The 14346-nt window shown below is 42.0% G+C and overlaps 1 protein-coding gene across 1 annotated transcript in view; it reads right to left on the bottom strand.

The window, feature by feature from the left end:
• Nucleotides 1-7335: 7335 nt before the first annotated feature.
• LOC145355508 (uncharacterized) overlaps nt 7336-14346 on the bottom strand; it is a 207281-nt gene continuing 200270 nt past the window's right edge. The window contains exons 34-36 of the mRNA XM_080207731.1: nt 13846-14104; nt 10969-11144; nt 7336-10043 (exon numbers count right to left, since the gene is read on the bottom strand). Coding sequence (XP_080063857.1) covers nt 10038-10043; nt 10969-11144; nt 13846-14104 — 441 coding nt within the window. The 3' untranslated portion in view covers nt 7336-10037. The remainder of the gene's footprint in view (nt 10044-10968; nt 11145-13845; nt 14105-14346) is intronic.

The raw sequence follows: 14346 nt of genomic DNA, 5'->3' as shown, positions 1-14346 counted from the left end.
ACTGGAAAATCCAAGCCATTGTAACAGGCAAGAATTTGGAAAACAAGCTTTAGATAATCCAAATTAATAGAAATATTAGGACGGACGTTCTAAATTCACATAGCTGCTAACATGATACTGTGCTTCAACATTATATCAGCATTAATAGAGAGAAGTCAATCTCACTATCATTAACAGGAACACACACAGACATTACAGTCTCTGGGCCTGAGTTTTCTGGATGATGGGGGCTCAGGCCCTGTTACCTGAAGAGTTGGTGGGAAACACATCCCCACTGACTCTAACAGTGACGATGACATGTTACACTCTGAATGATGATTGGCATAAGGCAAGACTTCTGTCCCTCAGAAGTCCCATACTGACGAGCTGCCAGCCAATCCAATTGGTTGTCAGCACTTGAGTATTTCCAGACACAGCACTGCAGTGACCAGAAGAGGAATTGCAGGGAGCTGCTCAGCACTAAGGAGATAGGAAATGTCTGGTGGATTTGTGAGATGGCAATCGGCATCTGTACGGAAAGGCTGGGAGTGGGGGACTAAGGTCCAGATGTCACCAGGCCTTAAGGCAAGCGCACTCACGGTCAAAAAAGAGCTTCTGATTGAGGTGCCCCTCACCTTCCCCAGAGGCCAAAATTCTGCCCACCAATCTAAAAGTTGTGGCTGGGTGGGAAAGGGCTCCTTAAACGGCTACTTAAGGGCCTTAATTGCGGCAAAGGTGGACTTTCCATCCAAGACCTGCCTGTCCCAGTGTAAAATCATATCCAGGCCAGGAGGGAAGGAACCCAGAGGGAATCCTATTCATGCAATTTCATGTTCCCCTCCCAGTTCAGAACCTGCTGGGTGCACAGCGTAAAATTCTGCCCTGATGTGGAATTTGAAGTGGAGATCCAGTGTTGGACTGGGGTAAACACAGCAAGAAGTCTCACAACACCAGGTTTATTGTAGCAAACGCCACTAGCTTTCAGAACTGGCTGTTCCTTTGTCAGGCGGGTGGGAAAGCTAGTGGCGTTTGCTACAAATAAACCTGTTGGACTTTAACCTGGTGTTGTGAGACTTCTTACTGTGGAATTTGAACTCAGAGTGAGAGTGATACCAATATGCTACAGCTGATTACAAATGGTTCTTGAAGTGTGCAAATTTTGGATTTGAAAGTTTGCATGTTAAATCAATCTAGGTGACTGGTTGGATCCATCTATTTTTTAAGAACATTTTTCATTTAAAATTAGCAGTTAGAAACGTTTGTGTAACTGGAATAGCAGACAAGAATAATCTTTTGTTTTCCTTACTTATAAAAATATTAGTACTATGTTTTCACATATAATAGTCCAAAATGAATATGTTGTTCAAAAAAAAAGTTTTCTGCTGTTTCAAATCTAATAGAACTTTTTATAAGGATAAAGAATAAAAGTTAGAGGTTTAACTGTTAGGTTTAATTACTGGCTTAAAATAGAAAAAAAAGTAGGCTGCCATTAATATGGAGGTGGTAATTTTAGGAGCCCTCACTGCTGGTGGTTTATGCTGCGTGTATGCAGCTTGTGATTTTCTGACTCACTGTTCATTCTGGGCTTATGTTTTTGGGAATCAAATGCCTTGAGGCCAAGGTTTCAAACCAGCTGTACACATTCAGAAAATTACTCCGAATATGTGCAACAGAGTGATCAGGTTAGAATTTCAAGTTTTAAACCTATTTATTTGTAATAAAAGATGCATCTTTTAATCTGGTTTTTGAGTACTCTGTAAGCCATTTAACAAAATGACCCTTGCAAAGTGCAGTTCTTCCCCACTGAAAACACAGATCAAGCATTCAGGCGCAGAGATCAGACAGTTTCTCAAGGTTTTACATTCATGCATTTTAACGATGACAGCTCCTGTGGGAGTCACTGACTTCCGATAATTTCTCCCAAAGTTTAGCACCCTGTGCTGTGAATGTAAATTTATAAAATTTAACTTTGTCCTGGTCAATTTCCAATGGCATTGTTTCAGGCGAATTAACATTTGACATTGGGCCAATATGTGCAGACATGATTTTTTGTTTGTTTTTAACATATTTGTTTTTACAAATATATAAAGAAGAGACTGGCTAGAGTGAATGTTGGACCCTTGGAGGAAGAGAGGGGGGATTTAGCGGTGGGCGATGAGGAAATGGCTGAGGCTTTGAATAAGTTTTTTGCCTCGGTCTTCACGGAGGAGGACACGAATAGTTTGCCGGATATTAAAGATAGAAGGATGGTAGGAAATGAGGGCCTTAATGTGATTACTGTCACTAGAGAGGTAGTGCTTGATAGATTAAAGGGACTGAAGGTGGACAAGGTCCCGGGACCGGATGGAATGAAAGAAATCTGAAAGAAATGGCAGAGGTGATAGTGGATACCTTGGTAATTATTTATCAAAATTCGCTGGACTCCGGGGAAGTGCCGGAAGATTGGAAAACGGCTAATGTTACGCCGCTGTTTAAAAAAAAGGTAGCAGACAAAAGGCAGGGAATTATAGGCCAGTTAGTTTAATGTCTGTAGTTAGAAAAATGCTGGAATCTGTCATCAAAGAAGAAATAGCGAGGCACCTAGAAAAGAATGGTATGATTGAGCAGACGCAGCACGGATTCGTTAAGGGGAAGTCGTGTTTAACAAATTTATTGGATTTCTATGAGAATGTGACTAGTGTGGTAGACAGAGGGGAACCGGTGGATGTGGTGTTTTTAGATTTCCAAAAGGCGTTTGATAAGGTGCCTCACAAAAGGTTGCTGCAAAAGGTTAGGGTGCATGGATTTGGGGTAAGGTGTTAGCGTGGATAGAAGATTGGCTGTCTAATAGGAAGCAGAGAGTTGGAATCAATGGGTGCTATTCTAGTTGGCAGTTGGTGACTAGTGGAGTGCCGCAGGGATCGGTTCTGGGGCCTCAACTGTTTACCATTTATATAGATGATCTGGAGGAGGGGGCTGAGTGTAGGGTAACGAAATTTGCTGATGACACGAAGACGAGTGGAAAAGCAAATTGCGTGGAGGTGCGGAAAGTCTGCCGAGACATCTGGATAAGCTGAGTGAGTGGGCAAGGACCTGGCAGATGGAGTATAATGTTAGCAACTGTGAGGTTATCCACTTTGGTAGAAATAATAGTAGGAAGGATTATTATTTAAAAGGCAAAAAGCTGCAGCATGCTATGGTGCAGAGGGATCTGGGGGTCCTTGTGCACAAGTCGCAAAAACCCAGTCTGCAGGTGTAGCAGGTGATCAAGAAGGCGAATGGAATGTTGGCCTTTATAGCGAGGGGCATAGAATATAAAAGCAAGGAGGTCTTGCTGCAACTGTACAGGGTACTGGTGAGGCCGCAGCTGGAGTACTGTGTACAGTTTTGGTCGCTGCACTTGTGAAAGGATATATTGGACTTGGAGGGAGTGCAGAGAAGGTTCACTAGGCTGATACCAGAGATGAGGGGGTTAGCCTATGAAGAGAGACTGAATAGACTGGGTCTGTACTCGGAGTTTAGAAGGCTGAGGGGGGATCTTATAGAGATATATAAGATAATGAAGGGGATAGATAGGGTAGAGGTAGAGAGATTCTTCCTGCTTAGAAAAGATAGCAGGACTAGAAGGCACAGCCTCAAGATAAGGGGGGGGGGGGCAGTTTAGATCGGAGTTGAGGAGGAACTTCTTCACTCAAAGGGTGGTGAATCTCTGGAATTCTCTGCCCGTTGAAGTGGTGGAGGCTACCTCACTGAATATATTTAAGTCACGGGTAGATAGGTTTCTGATATACAAGGGAATTAAGGGTTATGGGGAGAAAGCGGGAAAGTGGAACTGATCCACTTCAGATCAGCCATGATCTTATTGAATGGGGGTGCAGGCTCGAAGGGCTAGATGGCCTACTCCTGCTCCTATTTCTTATGTTCTTATGTTATTATGATTCAGCTCCCATTTTAAGATCATCTTATTTTTCATATTTCATTTTAAACTCTAATGTCCATATGTATGTTGAAAACTGCCATATAAAGTTGCGCCATAATTACATCCTCCAGTCAGTGGGGACACCAATGAACAACAACAGGTACTTATCTGGCACCTTTACGGTAGTAAAATATCACAAAGGGCAGAAAAGGCAGAAAACAAAATCTGACACCAAGCCACATTCGGGCAGATGATGAAAAGTTTGGTCAAAAGGTAGGTTTTAAAGAGTGTCTGAGAGGAGGAAAGAGAGGTACAGAGGTGTAGAAGTTTAGAGAGGGAGTTCCAGAGTTTAGAATCTTTTTCAAATGGAAGTACTGCTGGAGCAATTAAAATCAGGGATGCTATAAAGAGGCTAGAATTGAAGTGCTACTGACATTTCAAAGGGCTGTAGCACTGGAATTAGAGGGAAGGATCTAATTACAGTAAAATAATTTATGGTGGCTCTTCACTCAAGTTTATGGAACTTTTCAATATAATTTACTCATAGATCATAGAATCACAAGGATTTCTACAGTGCAGAAGGACACCATTTGGCCCACTGAGTCTGCATTGACCACAATCCCACCCAGGATCTATTCCTGTAACCCCACTTATTTACCCAACTAACCCCCTGACACAATGGCCAATCAACCTAACCCACACATCTTTGGACTGTAGAAGGAAACCAGAGGAAACCCACGCAGACACTGGGAGAATGTGCAAACTCCACACAGTGACCCAAGGTCAAAATTGAACCCGGATTCCTGGCGCTGTGAGGGAGCAGTGCTAACCACTGTGCTATCATGTCGCCAAATGATTGGAATATATTCTGTGTCAGTCCTACGGACAGGATTAAGTATAACACAATGGAAGCAATCCACATGTTTTTTTAAAAATAGCTTTTAGGGAAAATTGATCCTTCCAAATTTTTGAAATAGTTAATGGTATTATGCTTTTTGCAGAAACTCACTCCATCTGTTTGACTGATCACGTATGTCATAATAAAATTATATTTATTTTACATTGAATTGAAATCAAGATGAAGCTGTGAAAGTCATATGAATGGGTTGGCATGCAGTAGGTATAGCATCTGCAGCAGTATGAGTAAACCACAGCTTCCAAAATAGCTATACAGCAGCACATCTTATGAAATTACCAGTTCCAATGACTCAGTTGAAACATTCTCAATTCTCTCTACATCCATGTCAATCACCCTCTCTATAAACAGCTTTTATCTTGAGCCTTGTTAATGTAGTGTAAACCAGTTAAACCACAGACTTTAAATACAGTTTGAAACTTTATTTACTCAATAGGGAGTATACAGAAATTTTGCATTTATGTTGATTTACCCAATATTACTACTGTTTAATCATCTGTGAGTCACTCTTTGGTACTTTAAATGGACTTCAACAGGAAAGTTATTCCTTATTAGAAAGCAAATTTCTGAGTTATTTTCAGGCCCTGCAAAGCATTGAACAAAAATTGTATTTCAATTTTCAAGAAAACTGAAACATTTTACCATCTTAAGTTCTAAGGTGTCCTTTTGTATTAAGTTTATTAGTGTGCCTTAGCAGGATTATTAAACATAATTGCATCCATGAAGAATGTTAGTAAGCGAGAGAAACTCAATTCTCAGTTGCTGAATTGTAACACTGATGTGCTGATGAAATCTGCTGACTGCAAATAGCCTCTTTGGCACAAGTACATCAAATTTAAACATTGTGGCTGATTTTTAAAATTGCAAAAGCAAAACTGTTTATAAAAAGGGAAATACAATAATTATGATAAAATGCATCTACTGGAATGTTATTCATTGTATTTTACAACAAGATCCTCTAAGAAATTTCATTTTTGTTCACCATGTTGCTTACACACAACATTAAACTGTAGTCAGTGTTTGAAAAAAAACTCCAGTTGTGGGTATGGACTACGTTAGTTACCTGGTCCAGATAATAGCAGCACTCCTGGGTGTGCATAGGTGCAGCACACTATACACCACTTTACTATCCATGCCATCAGAGGAGATCGATTGTTAATTCTAATCATCAAAACATCAGAATATCTTTAGCATTATTGACCCATTGTTTTTGCTCAATGTCAAACAGTGCTGCCCATGGAAAGTACAGTCAGTACAGAACTGGAACTTTTCAATGGCTCATAAATCTCTTTATATTTATTTAGATAAAAGTCTTTTTGTATCCTGTTATTTCTAACTATGTACATCTATTAACATTCTAATATGTGGCTTGACTCCTAAATGTCTGATTTTACCCAGGTTTCTTAAAACACTGTTCTAAACGGCATTTCTATTTTTTTTGTATGTCATGCTTGATGGGCTCATCCTGCAGCCGTTTAGCAGCTATTGAGCTTAATTAATTGGCTTCTGTTGGGACTTGCAACCCCATCCAAGAGGAAGTCCTGCCTCTGAGAGCTAATGGCAATTTAAATAGATGATCTGGAGGAGGGAACCGAGTGTATGGTGTCGAAATTTGCTGATGACACCAAGATTGGTAAAACGGCAAATTGCGCGGAGGGTGTGGAGAGTCTACAGAAGGATCTAGATAGGCTGGGCGAATGGGCCAGGAAATGGCAAATGGAATTTAATGTTGGCAAGTGCGAGGTGGTCCACTTTGGTAGGAATAATGGTAGGAAGGACTATTACTTACGTGGCGAAAAACTGCAGCAGGCGACGGTGCAGAGGGACCTCGGGGTCCCTGTGCATGAGTCGCAAAAATCCAGCCTGCAGGTGCAGCAGGTGGTCAGGAAGGCGAATGGGATGCTGGCCTTCATAGCAAGGGGGATTGAATATAAAAGTAGGGAGGTCTTGCTGCGGCTGTATAGGGCATTGGTGAGGCCGCAGCTGGAGTACTGTGTGCAGTTTTGGTCGCTGTACTTACGCAAGGATATTTTGGCCTTGGAGGGAGTGCAGAGGAGGCTTACTAGGCTGATGCCGGAGTTGAAGGGGTTGAGCTATGAGGAGAGGCTGAATAAACTAGGCTTGTACTCGTTAGAGTTTAGAAGAATGAGGTGAGATCTCATTGAGACATATAAGATGATGAATGGGATGGATAGGATAGAGGTAGAGAGACTCTTCCCGCTCAGAAAGGACAGTAGGACTAGGGGGCACAGCCTCAAGATAAAGGGGGGGGCGGTTTGGAACGGAGTTGAGGAGGAACTTCTTCACTCAAAGGGTGGTGAATCTCTGGAATTCTCTGCCCGTTGAAGTGGTGGAGGCTACCTCGCTAAATATTTTTAAGACGCGGGTTGATGGGTTTTTGATAAGAGAGGGGGTTATGGGTTATGGGGAGAGGGCGGGAATGTGGAACTGAGCCACAACAGATCAGCCATGATCTTATTGAATGACGGGGCAGGCTCGAAGGGCTAGATGGCCTACTCCTGCTCCTATTTCTTATGTTCTTATGTTCTTGTCCCATCAGTCCACTAGGCCTGGAAGTCACTGCTAGGACTCCAGACAAACCCAGGGGAAAGTGAGCTGTTTTGGAACAAGGCTGAAAGATGAGTTTGGAAGCTTGAATGTTGGCAAGCTCTGGTGAGGGGATCCAGCAGGGCAGGGGGCCCAGGAAGCTACAGATCAAGGAAGAACTTCAAGGGAAGGAGTTCATACCTTGGGGGACTTCACAGCTTGGGGAGGGCCTCCACTGGGTATAGGGCGACCATAAGGGAGGCACTTTCTTGCTTGGCCACCTGGTGGGCTGAATGCTTGGCATTGGCCTCTCCTATTGTAGATAAAATCCCCAGGCAGGAGGCAGTAAATTTCTGGCCATAGGACCATAGATTCATAGAGTTTTACAACATAGAAATGGACCTTTTGACCCAACTTGTCCATGCTGCCCTTTTGCTTTTACAGCTAAGCTAGTCCCATTTGGCCCATATCCCCCCATAGCCGTCTTATCCATATAAATGTCTAAATGCTTCTTAAAAGACAAAATTATACCCACCTTTACTACTACCTCTAGTCACTTGTTTTAGACACTCACCATCCTCTGTGGGAAAAAAATTGCCCCCTAGCGCCTTTTTTATCTCTCCCCTCTCACCTTAAACCTATGCCTTCTAGTTTTATACTCTTCTACCTTTGGAATAAGATATTGACTATCTAGCTGATCTATGCCCCTCATTATTTTATAGACAGGATTATGTTATTCAGCTGCTTGAGCCAGTTCCACCCTCCAATCATGACCGACCTGAATCTGAACTCCATTCCTTGCTAGAGATTCTCAAAGTTCCAAGGCAGATTCTTGGGCTCAATTTTAACCCTGATGCAAGTGCAAAACACACTTTCTAGAGAAAATTTGAGAGGAGGGACTGGATTATATCCTGCGACCCTGCAGGATCACAGGATATAATCCTGGGAGCAGCGTTTAAATTTCCAGGGCGAGATTTCCATTGTCGCTTGAGAGATAATCCCAATCTGATTGACCAGCAGCTCTGTAGTTGCAGCAGCCCCGTGTTTGAGTGGTTGCCACTGCTGGGATTACAGGCAGTCCCTGGGAAGAAATGATGTAGCCCAAACTTCAAGGTAAATCTGGAGTTTTGAGTGTGTCTGTCTGGCACCAGTCTGAGACGGGTGGGGAGCCAGGGTAGCGGCCCAGAGAGAAGGTTACAGTGGGGCTATGATCTTGGGGGAGGGTGCCTCCGAGCAGCACAAAGATCCTCCCCACACCCCCCAAAGGAAATTCCTCCCCCTCCACTCTTGCCCAACAGCAGCCCGCAGAGGAAAAGCTGCCAAGCTTCCCACCTGGCCTCCACCTTCCCTTACTGCAGGTAAAATAGCAAGGGAGGTGGAATGAAGACCCAAAATGGTCATCAGTTGGCCACTTCAGGACTTCAATAGGCTCAAGGGTGGACAGGCTGCCTGATGCCTTCTCTACCTACTGTAACCTGGGAGTCAGGTCAGAGTTGAGCAGAAAGGTGGTGGGAAGACCTCATGCCTGGCCTTCAAAAATGCGAGTGAAGGGTTGTAAAATCCAGCCCCAGATCTAATCTAATTTTAGGTCACATTGTCTTCTTCTTATCACTTCCCAATTGGAACAGGATAGAACTGAGTAGGAAGTTGCTCCACTACCATCATGCCCGACAACATGAGAATTATTTTAAGCTTAGATAGGACGTTGCTTAGCCTGCACTTAGTATAATTTGCACAGGTCTGGTCTCCATATTACTAAAAGGATATTGAAGTAAAAAAAAGACAAGATTTGAAAGTTCCTATCAATGACCAAAGACTTAATGGCCTAGGACTTTTACTTTAGTTTAAAAAAAAGCCTGAGCTTAATCTGTTAGAGGACTTTTACTTGTGAAAAGTTGATGTAGATTTGCAGGGGAGTCCTAATCTAAAGGTTATAAATCTAAGACATTAATAAATTTAATGGGGAATTCAAGAGAAATCATTTTTCCCAAAGAGTAGTTAAGAATGAGGAATACATCAACACTTTGAGTAGTTGAGATGAGTATTTTAAGCGTATTTAAGGGGAAGCTAGGTAAGTGTATGAAGGAGAAAGGAACGGAAGGATATATTGCCAGGATTAGGTGAACTAGTATTGCAGGAGGCTTGTGTGGAGATGGAACTGTTGGGCTGAATTTTTCTGCACTGTAAAATTCTATGTAATTCAGAGTAACCAGATGAGAATACAAATGACCAAGAAACCTTCGGAATAATATGGGACTTTACTCTTTGGGTAGAGGGAAATTCCATTTACAATGTCTTCCCCCTCAAGTAAAGATTGATGCTGTTAGGCTGAAAAGATACAAATCATCATTATTTACTTGAACGACCTTCATTATATTCTGTTGAATAAGTTATCAGTTTTATTTTTTGCCAATAGCATAGAGAATGAATTAGTTTCTGATACATTTTCTTTTTATTATTTAATGTTAATTTTTGAATTTGATTTTTTTCAGTTTTGATCTTTTCACTGACTGTAATCATTTCCTGAGAACACTGTTCTTTACAGTTCATTAGGATCTACTACACAGAATTACTAAACATATTCAGCTACAAACTGTGGGAGTGTTTCGTAACACAGGAAAGTGCTGGCTTTTCTCCTGATGACAAAAATTCTTCTCAGCGCTCTTGATTAATTCCTCGATCCTGTAAAATGGCTGTTCACTTCTGTAACATAAAAACCCAATAACTATTATTGGTACAGAAGCCAAAATCAATAGTCTGATCTGATCCCTCACCTCCTCCAAATTAAAACTCACATCTTTGTATTTATTTTCTTCCGTGGTCTTACTCCTCCCTATCTCTTAAAATTTCACCAGACTCCTATAGCTCGACTCCCAGAACTTTCTGTTCCGGATCTTCTGTAATTCTCCTTCCGTCACCTCAACATTGGCCCCTGTACCTTCAGCTGTTGAAGCCTGACACTCTGGAATTTGCTTCCTTAACGTTTTTGATTGTCCACCTCCTGTTCTTCACTTAGGAATTTCCTTAAAATTCATGTCATTGCTCACTTCACCAGATTGATCCCCGTTAGTACAGGACCTGATTTTTTTTGTGCCACTGTGAACTGCCCTGGAATGTATTTCCGCACGTTATTGTTCTTGCATGAATGAAAACAGGTTCAACCTCAGGAATGATATCTATTGTATGCAAATTGGATTTGATTGTAACCTGTGCATTCAGAACTGCATCACAGTCTTCTCAAGACAGCAGAGGAGAAAATTAGAAAGAATTTAAAATAGAAACCCATAACATCTAATTGTGTTAATTGAAGAAAATATCCATTTTTTTAAAGTAGGAGACTTCATGACAGTAGCAATTTCTTTAAATTGCTGCTATTGCTGAAATTGCTGTGGCACCTGGCAAGTAGGAAGTAAAGCATTTAAAGCAATATAGTAATCTAATGAAAGCTTAAGGTCTTTGCATTATTGTAAACACATAGATGTTATGAGTGCTGTGGCACATTATTATTTTAAATGGATTAATGCCTTCACTAAAATAAGAATGAATGAAATTTCAGATGAATGCGTTGACTATCACTGTGTAATTGCAAGGCCATAATGTTCATTTGTTACCTATATATGAGACTCACCTTTTTAAACTGTAAGCATTTGACCTTGCATTCTTCTTCCGACTGAAAGCGATTCTTGTTCCCCTCACAGCCTCCATACCAAAACTGTGCACAAGAATTAGCTGTGCTATCATAGTACCATTTAATAACATAATCTCTGCATGCTCCTTGATCAAGGGGTTCTTTGCAGGCCGGATCTGGAAACCAAGAACAGAACGTTATTAGTCACTTGAAGGCCTGCGGGCATTAGAGTAATTTCCTGGAACAAATGACACAAGGATTTGCATGGAAGGGACACGTGTCTGGGCAGCATGCCACTTACTTGGAATAAGACATTTGAACTAGGGTTTAGCTGATGCTCAGTTCCATGCCAAACCCAACCTGGCTGTCAGTTACAGTGCCTGTCCAGCAGACAGATAGCAGCGCAATGAGGTCGATATTCGTGGGGTTAGTTGTGGGCCTCATGTGGCACCTCTCAGGGATCTCTTTGCAGTCAGGACAATGTGCACAGCATGAGCACGGAGCCAGCAGTGACCTCTAACCTATGGACCTGAGACTGCAACAGCCCACACTCACCACAGCCCCCCCTCTCCCCCACCCAACTAGAGCATGCATGCAAGGCCCCACCTCACCCAGCAACCTTGCTGTGCTTGGGTATCACCCCCCTGCCCCGCCCCACTTCCCCACCACTACTCAAAACATCTTCCCCTTACTCATCCTCTCAGCAATCCACAGGTTCTCTCTGGACACCCTTGTCCGTTCCTCCATCACACCCAACACCTCACCCCTTGCCCATGACACCTTCCCATGCAATCGTAGAAGGTTCAACGCCTGCCCCTTTACCTCCTCCCTGCTCACTGTCCCAGGTCCTAAACACCTCTTTCAGGTGAAGCAGTGCTCTATGTGTACCTCCTTCAGTCTGATCTATTGCATTTGCTGCTTCCAATGCGGTCTACATCAGGGACACCAAACGTAGACTGGGTGACCGCTTTGCTGAACACCTTTGGTCCTTCTGCAAACAGGACCCCAACCTTTCTGTCACTTGCCACTTTAACACACCATCCTGCTCTCCTGTCCACATGTCCGTCCTTGCCCTTTTGAAATGTTCTGGTAAATCCCAATGCAAACTGGAGGAACAGCACCGCATCATCCGATTGGGCACTTTCTGTTTTTGTGACCTGCAATATCTTGTCCGTTCTGTCAGTCTTAGAGGGTGTCTAAGATATTCTGTTATAGATGGCATCCCAGTTTAGGCCAATCTTGTCCACATTCAATGCTCACTTTCCCCATGCTGCACATCTCATCAGGCTGTCCACTGATTTACCTTGACAATTTACGTCAAGCCAAATTCTAGAATATACAGTAAAGGATTCCTGGATCTATACTGCATTTTTTTAGGATTACATTGTGAAATCCTGGTTTTATATCAAAACCATAAGTCAATGGGCATGATCATTTTGGACTGATCAATTGCAGGTACCTGGTAGGTTTTTTGGCCTTCCTCTTTCTAGGGCACTCATCTATTGAAGCCAAAATGAGTTAAATACAGATCCTAGATCAAACTTTGATCTGTCTGGTTTAACAGCAGATCCCACGGAACATTCATCTATTAACATAGCTAACTTATTGTATCCCACTTGGAGAGAGTACTGACATCTAATAATGGAAAGTAAATAAGATAGACCATAATTCTTCTGATATTCAATTTTGAAGATTAGCTCAACCCTTTCCTCATCAGCAGGTGGCAGTAAAGAGAGAAGATGAATTGTGTACGGATTTTGTTTCCCTACTTTTAAACAGGATGTTCAGAACTGAAAATGTATCAAGATATGAAATATATCAAGAAATCACACAGAAATTCAGGAATTATCTGAGACTTGTAACTTTTACTTGGAGTCAGCTGAACTGATTTTTTTTATTCAGCAGGGTTGTTGAGGGTTACAGCACAATAGTAGGTGAATGAAGATACAATTAGTTATGATCTTATTGAATAGTGGACAGTCTTTAAAGGCAGAATGGCCTGTTCCAGTCCCCTGTAATCTCACCTCACTTTTCAGAATAAGCAATTAGTGACTTGGTGAGAAATTGTAAGCACCACAGTGTAACACTGTCTGCATTCTCCAATGACAAATTATGTCATTGAGCACGATGTTTCCACCCTGCTGCGCTGGTTGAATGACGTAGCACAGCAAGAAATATGCGCAGAAGCAGAAAAACATGTAACATGTTCTGCTTTCCACAGTCTTCCCAGGCAATTTTTTCCAACAAGATCTGGGCACGTCAACTTAAATGTTTTTGTATCGGTGAGTTTGACACAGCCCCTTTCCCCACTCTCTGGCGTGACGTCACGCTGGCATCAGGTACAACTGGTCTATAAAAATCTGGGTAGGGTGCAGCAATAGTGAAGGTGAGCAAGGAGGTAAATTCCATTGCGCAGCAGATCCCAGAGTAGAGTTGGTATGGGGGGAGAGGGAGTGGTGGGAGAGGGGAGAGAGATGGACATTAATGGACACTTTTAGCACCTCTCTCAGCAGTCTTTATCCTCATTTACATTCCCTTTGTCCTTTTTACAGATTCCCCACCCTCATTGTATAAATGTTTTCTGATTCTCTTTGCCCTTAGCTCTGACAAAGGGCCATCCAGACTTGAAACATTTTTCTACTCTCTCTCCACAGAGAGATTTATAAGTATTTTCTGTTTTTCTTTCAGATTCCAGCATCCACATTATTTTGCTTTTAAGGTATTGCAGGTACCTGAGGAGAGAAGACTGGTAGGGAATTTCTTTAAAGAAATAACTGCATCAAAAGTACATTACAAAGTATTATTTTTGAGTTGGTAAACACCTCCTTGCTAAGCGTACATTAATAAATACATTACTTAAAGTTATATTTTCAGTACCTTTATGAATTTGCTCTCTTGGTATTTGTGGTGGCGTGGATACTGGGAGAAAGACAATTGGTGCAGCATTATCTTTGAAAGAATTTGGCTCCCTCCTTATTCCATGGTCATCAGGTCCAAATTCTACTTCAGGCCTTCCTACAGGTGGTCTTGGATCCAGTGAGCCTGGTATTGGAGCTGATCCTTTTGGTCTTGTAAATATATCCTCGCTGCCACCATTTGATTCTATTTTATTGCCAGTTCCTCCTGGAGGACCACGCTACAGGGAGAAAAGTGGATTCACAAAATGTTATTCAATTGCAGATACTCTCCCAGTTTGTGATGGCAAGACGTGATTCTCACAGCTGAATGTGTAAGGGGGTGAGCAAAACCCAGGTCTTCAAACTTAATTTCTGGGAATGAAAAAATTTGGAAAGAGGATGTATCTTCTCAAATACATTGCTCTTAAAATATTACACATTAGCATTTATATTTAAACTTAAATAGTACAACATGGAACAT

This window comes from Carcharhinus amblyrhynchos, chromosome 2 (genome assembly GCF_965287045.1).
Source record: "Carcharhinus amblyrhynchos chromosome 2, sCarAmb.v2.hapA, whole genome shotgun sequence".
In the NCBI taxonomy this organism is placed as follows: Eukaryota; Metazoa; Chordata; class Chondrichthyes; order Carcharhiniformes; family Carcharhinidae; genus Carcharhinus; species Carcharhinus amblyrhynchos.
This window is presented reverse-complemented; position numbering and strand designations above follow the sequence as displayed.